Source organism: Danio aesculapii, chromosome 5 (assembly GCF_903798145.1).
Source record: "Danio aesculapii chromosome 5, fDanAes4.1, whole genome shotgun sequence".
In the NCBI taxonomy this organism is placed as follows: Eukaryota; Metazoa; Chordata; class Actinopteri; order Cypriniformes; family Danionidae; genus Danio; species Danio aesculapii.
In genome coordinates, this window is record NC_079439.1 from 21220531 (window position 1) to 21229767 (window position 9237).

Consider the following 9237-nt stretch of genomic DNA (forward strand, 5'->3'; position numbering starts at 1 on the left):
AACTCATTGTCATGTTCAAGAAAGCAGTCTGATATGATTCACACTTTATGACATGGTGCGTTATCCTGCTGGAAGTAGCCATCAGAATATATGTACACTGTGGTCATAAAGGGATGGACATGGTCAGCAGCAATACTCAGGTAGACTGTGCCGTTGACACGATGGTCAATAGATACTAATGGGCCCAAATTGTGCCAAGAAAATATCCCCCACACCATTACACCACCACCAGCCTGAACCATTGATACAAGGCAGGATGGATCCATGCTTTCATGTTGTTGATGCCAAATTCTGACCCTACCATCTGAATGTCGCAGCAGAAATCGAGACTCATCAGACCAGGCAACGTTTTTCCAATCTTCTGTTGTCCAATGCTGGTGAGCCTGTGTGAATTGTAGCCTCAGTTTCATGTTCTTACTGACAGGAGTGGCACCCGGTGTGGTCTTCTGCTGCTTTAGCCCATCTGCGTCACGGTTGGATGTGTTGTGCGTTCAGAGATGCTCTTCTGTATACCTCAGTTGTAGCGAGTGGTTTATTTGAGTTACTGTTGCTTTTCTATCAGCTCAAACCAGTCTGGCAAATCTCCTCTGACCTCCGGCATCAACAAGGCATTTGCACCCACAGAACTGGCGCTCACTGGATATTTTCTCTTTTTCAGACCATTCTCTGTAAACCCTAGAGATGATTGTGCGTGAAAATCCTAGTAGATCAGCAGTTTCTGAAATACTCAGACCAGCCCGTCTGGCACCAACAACCATGCCACGTTCAAGTCACTTAAATCACCTTCCTTCCCCATTCTGATGCTCAGTTTGAGCTGCAGCAGATCGTCTTGACCATGTCTACATGCCTAAATGCATTGAGTTGCTGCCATGGGATTGGCTGATTAGAAATTGACTGATTAGAAACGAGCAGTTAGACAGGTGTACCTAATAAAGTGTCCGGCAAGTGTATTTCGATGAAACAAAACACAATTAGTCATTCCTAGCTATATGTCTGCATTGCATTAATAAAATGTAGTTATATTATAGGGTTGTTGAGTGTTTGATTCTGATTGTCTGATAAACATTGAAAGGCGTGCAATTATTTTTAGATATATAAAGCATGTAAGCCCGTCGTCGCTAGTGGGATTTTAAGGTGGTGACAATTTTAGGGGTCCATAGTGAGGGCCTCACAAAATCCAGCAGTTAGATAGGCCTGTTATGTGAATATTTCTAATATTTGCATTAGTTGTATGCCAGAAAATGTAAATAAAGAAACCAACAGAATCATTCAATTTGATTAAATCTAATTTATTCAGTAAGTGAGAGGTAAAATTGTAAAAGACCCACCCTCTTGTGAATAAGACCAGTGTTTAATTTGTAGATAAACTTGATCAAAGGATTGACTTACCAATAAAATTAAATGAAAACATAAATCAGGGCACCAGAAACGTAAAGAAAGGGAGACTGAAGCCAGAAGAGCTGCTGTGTCCCAGCCCATCAAGACATTTGTTAAGACAAGTTAGTGTAAAAAAAAATTGACTCATAAAAAAATACAAGTTAGTGTAAAGCATTGTAATTTAGCTGCTCGTTTTACATTCCTTGGAGAAGAATAGTATACCACTGGCATTTTTTGCCGTTACCGGCACACACTGCCAAAGGCAATGATAATGCAGTCAAAAAAATGAGAAAAAAGAGAAAACAGAAACATTGGGTCACTCATAACGCATATCACAAACATTATATAGTAATAATTGTATCTTTTGAAATCAGAGCACATGAGATTAGGGAAAATATTGCTGATGTATGATTAATGATAACACTGTTCAAAGAGGCTCATATCTTTCAGAGACGTGATTTAGCTTGTGCTGCTAGCAATCCTTTCTGCTCCAGGAACTGTCCAAAGAGCCGAGCAGCTTCCTCAGCACACCCACGATGGATGGTCAGTCCAAAACCTCCATGTCCATAGTTATGGATGACCTGAGGAGAATGAAAACAGCATGACATGTCAAAAGAGTAATGAAGATGAAATGCTGCTCTATTCACTAGATGAGCTCACCTCAAATGAGTGTCCTCCAGATCTTATGGATTCTCTCTCCAGTCTGACTTTACTGCGTGCAGGTCTGAGACCAGTCCAGTCTTCTACTATCCGCGCATGCTAGACAGAAAAGATATTTTGTTAGGAAAATCACTACTTAACCAATAATAAAACATCTGATCTTCTACCTGTAGACTGGGCTCAAGTTTGCAAGCGGCTTCCCAGATTTGTTTATGTTCAACAGAACTGTTCAGCCGACTCCAGTTTCCCACTTGGAAAACTCCACCAACAGTGACCAAACGACTCCTGTGTGGACACATTTGTTTACAATTTTTTTTATTATTTAGCTTTCACTTTTATATTATCAGTTGTTTTAATTATATTTACATTTTAATGTTTTATTTTTTATTTTATTTTATAGGAATTTTATTAATTTGTTTTTATTTTAGCAATATTATCAGCATAAAGAGATCTACCCAGGAATGAGGTACGGTGTATTATAGGTTCCTAATTTGGAATCATGCGTGATGACCCAGTGCTTTAACCAGGGAGCGTCTACCTGTTGATAGAAATGAAATGAGATCAGCGCAGTTCTGTGTCAAATCTGTGAATATGATTGGCTGACTAACCTTTATGATCTGTCCTCTGGCTGGCTGGAGCTCAGGATCAGGCTGCAGCTCTCCTGAGCGAACACCAGAGCAGTTGATGATCACATCAGCACCACTGTCTGACAACTGGACAACATTTATCAGGTTAGTAAAAACATAGAAATGGCTTTAATATGCTGATTTAGTGCTCAAGTGTTAAAAACATTTGTGCTGCATAGCATTTGTTTATCAAACGTGTTAGGATTGCATTAAGGATTCTCTGATTAATGTCAGTTTCTAAAGAACAGCATTTATTGGAAGCAGAAATCTTATGTTCTGTTGTAAGTGTCTTAACTGTCAGTTTTAGTCAGTTTATATTAACAAAATATTACTGATCCGATATACTTTTGAGTGTTAGTGTACATTTGTCATTTTAGGGGGTTTACCTAAAAGAAAAATTAAGAAAGAAAGAAAAAAGAAATACTTTTAAATTATTATTTTTTAAGAAAGAAAGAAACAAGGAAATCCTCTTTAAGGATTTCAAACCTCTTTAAATGAATCAATCTTCCTCTGAAAAAATTTGACCCCTCTTTGATTTAACCTGCAGAAAAGCATATCAAACAAAGTGTCAAAGACTGCTAATCATTGTTTGACATGTGTAGATGCAAGAAATATTGTAAAAAGGATAGGCATTTTAGAAATTAAACCTTAAAGCTATGTGTATAAAACACATATTTTTTTCAAAGTAAAAGTTGGGACAGTATGGAAAATGCAAATAAAAATAAAAGAAGTTATTTCTAACTTTACTTTGACTTGCATTTGATTGCAAACAATACAACAGCACATTTAATTAATGTGTTCCTCATGATGTTTTTTTTTTTTAATAAACACCTATTTCAATCCTGGAAAAAAGGCAGCATATTGTGCTCTAAAATCTCCATGTGCTTTTCAGCATTAATGGTGCCATCACAGAAGTGCAAGTAATCTTTGCCAAGGGCACTGGCACAACCCCATACCATGACAGACCCTTGCTTTTAGACTTGTATGTTAAAAGTCTCGATGGTCCTTTTCTTCTTTGGTCCAGAGTTTACATTTCTCTTAAAAAATACCTGAAATACTGATTAATCTGACCACAGAACACATTTCCACTGTGTGATGGTCCATCACAGATGCCTCCGAGGCCAGAGAAGTTGACGGCGCTTCTGGACACTGTTAACATAGGGCTTCCTTTTGGCACAGTACAGTTTAAACTTGACAAAGGTTTGCCAAAATAGTCCTGAGCCCATGTGGTTATATCTCTCATAGATGAATGAGGTTTCTTGATGCAGCGGATCTGAGGGATCTGAGGGATCAGTTGTTTAGTTAGGTTTGCGCCCTTGTCCTTTACGCACTGAAATTTCTCCAGATTCCTTGAATCTATTAATTATGTAAACCAAAATTTATTGATTACTAGCCCAAAATTGTTCCTGTCCCAACTTTTTTTGGAATGTGTTTCAGGTCTGAATGACAGGAAAGAATGTATATTTACAAATGAAATGAAGTTGACCAGAGAAAACATGAAACATTTTGTGTTCATATTGTTTGCAATGAGATACAAGTCAAAGTAAATAGGAAATCCCTAGTTTCTTTTTTATTTGTGTTTTCCATAGTGTTGTAACTTTTTCTGATTTGGAGTTGTAAAACATACCATGTATAAAAAATGCTTTCTAATAAATAAATAAATCTTTGGGGGTGTGAAGTCAGTGTAGTTTGTTGTAGAAGAAAATGGTCAAGTATTGTTGAGTTGGGGCAATGCGGTGGCGCAGTAGATAGTGCTGTTGCCTCATAGCAAGAAGGTTGCTGGTTCGAGCCTTGACTGGTTCAGTTGGCATTTCTGTGTGGAGTTTGCGTGTTCTCCCCGCATTCATGTAGGTTTCCTCCAGGTGCTCCGGTTTCCCCCACAAGTCCAAAGACATGCAGTACAGGTAAATTGGGTAAGCTAAAAGTGTCTGTATGTGCGTGAATGAGAGTGTATGGGTGTTTCCCAATGATGGGCTGCAGCTGAAAGGGCATCCGCTGCATAAAACATATGCTGGATAAGTTGGCGGTTCATTCCGCTGTGGCAACCCCAGATTAATAAAGGGACTAAGCCGAAAACAAAATGAATGAATAAATGAATTGTTGAGTTATGTTTACCACATTACTTATTTTACTCACTCATTGAAAATCCCAATAAAACCACATATCAAGATCTTTTATCTTTTATGAATATATTGTTAAATTATCTGTTCTACACTTTTCTCCATGCAATAATTATATATCACATTCTGAATCTTGGACTTAACAGACCTTTGAACTCATCTTCTGAATATTCAGTAATTTTATTGTAATTCTAATTTTGGTTACTGATAACAGGAGAAATCTCTCACCAATCCATGAGCCAGGGTAAATACGTCTTTCCTTCAATTACGAGAGCAGTGTTAAACCAGCCAAAACTGAAAGAAACATAGGACAATATAAAAGGTGACTACATTTACAAAACCAATTTATGACCAGTAAAAATCATTCAGTTTTACTCTGAATCAATAGCCACAATCTTCAAGGGAAAAACAAAACAAAACTAGTAGTCACCTGTAACCCGGGAACATCTCTAATTCCCGTTTAGAAAGCTGACGAAAACCCAAAACCGCTTCTTTAAATGAGGGCTCCTGTAAGAGGAACAGAGAGAGCGCTATTTTCACAGTTATCTTGAAATAAGCCTGAAACTAGTTTAAAGTGGTAAAATTGCTTAATGTAATGTAAAATAATAACTTTTATTTTTATTTCATTATAAAAATCTGGAAATAACCAGCATTTCTTACAAGAAAAACTAAAGTTTAAACAAAACATCAGTGAATTTTATATATATACTTTTTTAAAGAACACAGTGGAGCAGGCTACCTCAGTGACTTCAGCTTGGGTGATGGAGGAATATACCCCTGTATCCCCCATCTCTGCTTCCTCAAAGGAAGATATGCCAATGGGTTTAAGAAGATCCTTAAAGCACCCCTTCCACTTTCCAAAAACATCCTCCATTGAAATCAACAGCTTCCCAATTCCACTATAAACAGTGTTGGTGAAGCACTGCTTCCCCTTTTCGAGGTACCAGGCAGTTTGCAAGAATCCGACTGATAATAATCTACCATGGTCTCCCTGAACTCTGCCCAGGCCCAGGAGTTTTTGCTTTCATGACCATCTGGGGAGTAGAACACTTGGCCTGTCCATCCCCATCAGCAGCCTCTGAAGTCTCACAAGCCAACCAGGTCTGGTTGGCAATACTCCTTCAGCTTGACGGCATCCCTTAGTTCTGGTGTTCATCACCAGATTAGTAAGTTGCCACTGCACCAGAGGCCTTTGTGGCCACATCAAAAATTTGTTGGAGTTGGAGAACATCGATCATTTCCTGGCAGTGGAGGAGGCCAGGTCTGTCCAGCCTCCTCTGCTGCCAGTGCATTCAACTCACCACCAGGTGGTGTTCTATTGACAGATCTGCCCCTCTCTTTACCTGAGTGCTCAAGACATACAGTCAGAGATCCGATATAAGATCACAAAGTCAATCATCGACCTCCAGTCTAGAGTGTCCTGGTGCTTGGTGCACTGATGGACACCCTTATACTTGAATATGGTGTTTGTTATAGACAAACTGTAACTAGCACAGAAATCCAATAACAGAACACTAGTTGGTTTCAGATCAGGGAGGCTGTTCCTCCTAAACATGTTTCACTGCCATAACACATGTGGGTGTTGAATCCCCCAGTAGAATGACCAAGTCCCCTGCAAAAGTACCTTCTAGCACCTATTCCAAGGCTCCAAGATGATCGGTTATTCTGTATTGCCGTTTGGCCTGGAAGCACAAACTACTGTGTGAGACCTTTCCCCAGACCACAGGTGCAGGGAGGAAACCGGTGAAAACTCCCACACATAGTGGCTGAGCTGTGGAGCTACAAGCAAGACCACACCAGCTCACTGCCTCCCAATGTGGGCAACTCCACAGTTGAAGAGAGTCCAGCCCTTCTCGAAAAGTTGAGTACTAAACCCCAAACTGTGCTTGGAGGTGAGACCAACTCTCTAATTGGTATTGGTCGTGTTATTCCTTTCAGAAACCGGCCAGCCTTTGCCTAAAAGAGCAACATAGCATTGTCCGATAAACCCACCACCTGCAGGAGGAGCCATAAGGGTCCGGTGCATTGTGGATCGGTTGAAGGACAAGGCCACAACGACTCTATATTTGGACACAGAACCTGGCTCTTGAAACATGAAATATATTTAGCATAGCATGCAGTTAGAATTTTGTTTTTATTTCTTTCTATTTTATGAAATAATGCTCATTCTGCGTTTAGCATATATTTTTAAATGTGTCCCCTTGTGATGTACAAAATAACTTGCCCTCCCCCTCCCTGTAACAACATCTCTTATCAGCTGAATTGTGTGATGAAAGAACAATCACAAGATCACAAAAATAGCAATCAATGATCCAATCAATTTCAGATGGACACAAACATGTCCTGTGCATTTTTTCCTGTTCACCAATTGTTACACAATAACAACAGGGACTATTACAACTTCAATTTTATGCCAACTTTAAGTGCCAATGGAGAAATTTTGGAGACTGATATCAATTCCCTGGCAATATAATACAGTATGCTTTATCAAAACTTGAAGTTTATTATATACCATTCTCTATTTGCAAAACAATGACATTACATTGGAAAGTTGACATTCTCACCAGCATTGGTTCAGCACACAGATTGTAGCCAGACTGAAGGAAGATTCCCATTTTGATTGAATCTGGAGAGCTGATGAAACTCAGTAGATAGTTAAAGGTCTCTTTGTTCCATTGACTGAGAATAGAAAATAAAACATTTAATTGCTGCTACGTCATAGAGCATTTTATTTTCTTTTATTATAAAAGCATGTGCGAAAGCTCACGTTTCTTTGACGTTGCCCTTGTCGTAGAGATAGGGCTGCCAGAATCCAGCTGCCCCGTCGCTGGTGGTCAGAGGAGTGAAGATATCAGCATAAACCTCTATGGTCAGAGGAGAGACTCTGCTGTGGAAGTGCTGGTAGATGCTCTGAGCAGTGGAGAGACCGATGACACCCGCACCAATGATGCACACCTTCATGACTGCAGACAGGCTAAAAAAAACACATCCATCCTTTTTTTTTTAATTCAATGATTTACGGTGTATTGAGTCCTCTGTTCTGTGCAAAAAAAGTACATCTAAAATGAAAATATCAATTTTATAAAATGTTACATTTTCAGTACAAACCGGAGTATGTTTTAGTAATGCACAAATATTACCATATGTTCACAGTTATTAAAAGGTATTTTAAATTACTAAGTCTTGTATCAAAAAAGTCAAGCTATAGTTGTTCTTATTTGATTTCTTATGCAATGTCATGTAATTTCAACTAATGTGTAGCTGAAAATAACCTATATTCTGCATTTATGCATTTAGTGTTTGCTTGCATCGCATTCGAGGAGCCCTAGGCTTATAAAAAGGACATAACAGAAGGACAGCTACACTCACCAAAGTTTCTTCTTGTCAGCGTTGGTCTTAACACGTCCTTACCCTCTCTCTCAGATGCAGGCAATGAATGACATGCAGGTCGCAAACTTACAAATTATCTTTTTTTTGTACATTGCGTAACGTCAGCTGTGACGTAGAGGTGGCGCTGTTTCTTTTATTCGCCCTCAAAAAATGCCCAATATGTAGACTGGATTTCGAATAATACTACTAGTTATTCTATTTACATGAGAGAAGTCGTGAGAGATATGTTGTTTGTGTTTAGTGATGGAGGTTTGCATCATCTTAGTGACTCGAATATGTGTTTATAACAGTGATTGATTTGCTCGGAGCCTCTGGTAACATCGTTGCTTCAGCAGGTGGCGACAATGCTTGATTTTAGCAGTCATGTAAGCAAAAAAACATTTTTGAGTTCCATTGACCGATAAAAAGGTAAAGTTTCGGATATTTGTGAAAGAAAAACTACAACCCAAACATTCATTGTATTAATTTTTGCAGATATGTCAGTCATTGTTGTTAATTCGATTGTTATATTGGGGACCTTTTCCTTCACCTTTGGAGTGTGGGATTGATTGACGTGTTTGTTTTTAATCAAGCAGGAGTGAGGATGTGTCCTGCCCGTAGCCCCACTGACAAAAGTCCAGAGTTTGTCCCATACGTGAACTTATTTGTCTTCTTTGACCATCATAATAAGTGAAAATAACCCATCGAAAAGACTTTAAGACTAAGCGGAATCCTCTTTTGGCTGTCGCTTCGGTGTGACTTCAGCTAGTAAGTTTTGGCCAATGTAAACAATTATTTTACATGAGTCCAACATCCAGCTGTGCAAGAAAACATACAATCGGACGTAAGAGAAGTCATCTATCACTACTGTATTGTTTTTAAATGGAGAAAACATTTCACAAGAAACTTTTATGGTAAATCTTTTACCTTATTCTTAAAACAAAAATGACCAATAAAAAGGTGCGAAGCACCAAAAGTTGCTCAGATTAAAATGGATTTGAATAATATTTTGGCTAAAAGAGTCTTAAGTGTGGTTATAATGACCATCCAACAAGCTAATTCAGAATAGTGCTTAAAATGTCACA

General features: G+C 38.7%; 1 protein-coding gene across 1 annotated transcript; it reads right to left on the reverse strand.

Annotated features, from left to right (window-relative positions):
- Nucleotides 1-1334: 1334 nt before the first annotated feature.
- On the reverse strand, nucleotides 1335-8206 carry dao.1 (D-amino-acid oxidase, tandem duplicate 1). Its single transcript, XM_056457538.1, has 11 exons — nucleotides 8153-8206; nucleotides 7551-7757; nucleotides 7348-7462; nucleotides 5214-5290; nucleotides 5012-5077; nucleotides 3150-3204; nucleotides 2646-2750; nucleotides 2493-2575; nucleotides 2205-2322; nucleotides 2038-2136; nucleotides 1335-1958 (listed from the first exon to the last, which is right to left on the reverse strand). The coding sequence occupies exons 2-11, from the start codon at nucleotides 7742-7744 to the stop codon at nucleotides 1824-1826; spliced, it is 1047 nt and encodes a 348-aa protein (XP_056313513.1). The 5' UTR covers nucleotides 7745-7757; nucleotides 8153-8206; the 3' UTR covers nucleotides 1335-1823.
- Nucleotides 8207-9237: the final 1031 nt, after the last annotated feature.

Bases quoted from the DNA above. Each gene is read 5' to 3' on its own strand.
- dao.1 (XM_056457538.1), bottom strand. From the start codon at position 7,744: ATGAAGGTGTGCATCATTGGTGCGGGTGTCATCGGTCTCTCCACTGCT. The intron at 3,205-5,011 runs GTGAGAGATTTC...GCTTTTCTGCAG, and splicing joins TTACCCTGGCTCATGGATTG to GTTAAATCAAAGAGGGGTCA. The intron at 2,323-2,492 runs GTAGATCTCTTT...GTGTCCACACAG, and splicing joins ACACCGTACCTCATTCCTGG to GAGTCGTTTGGTCACTGTTG.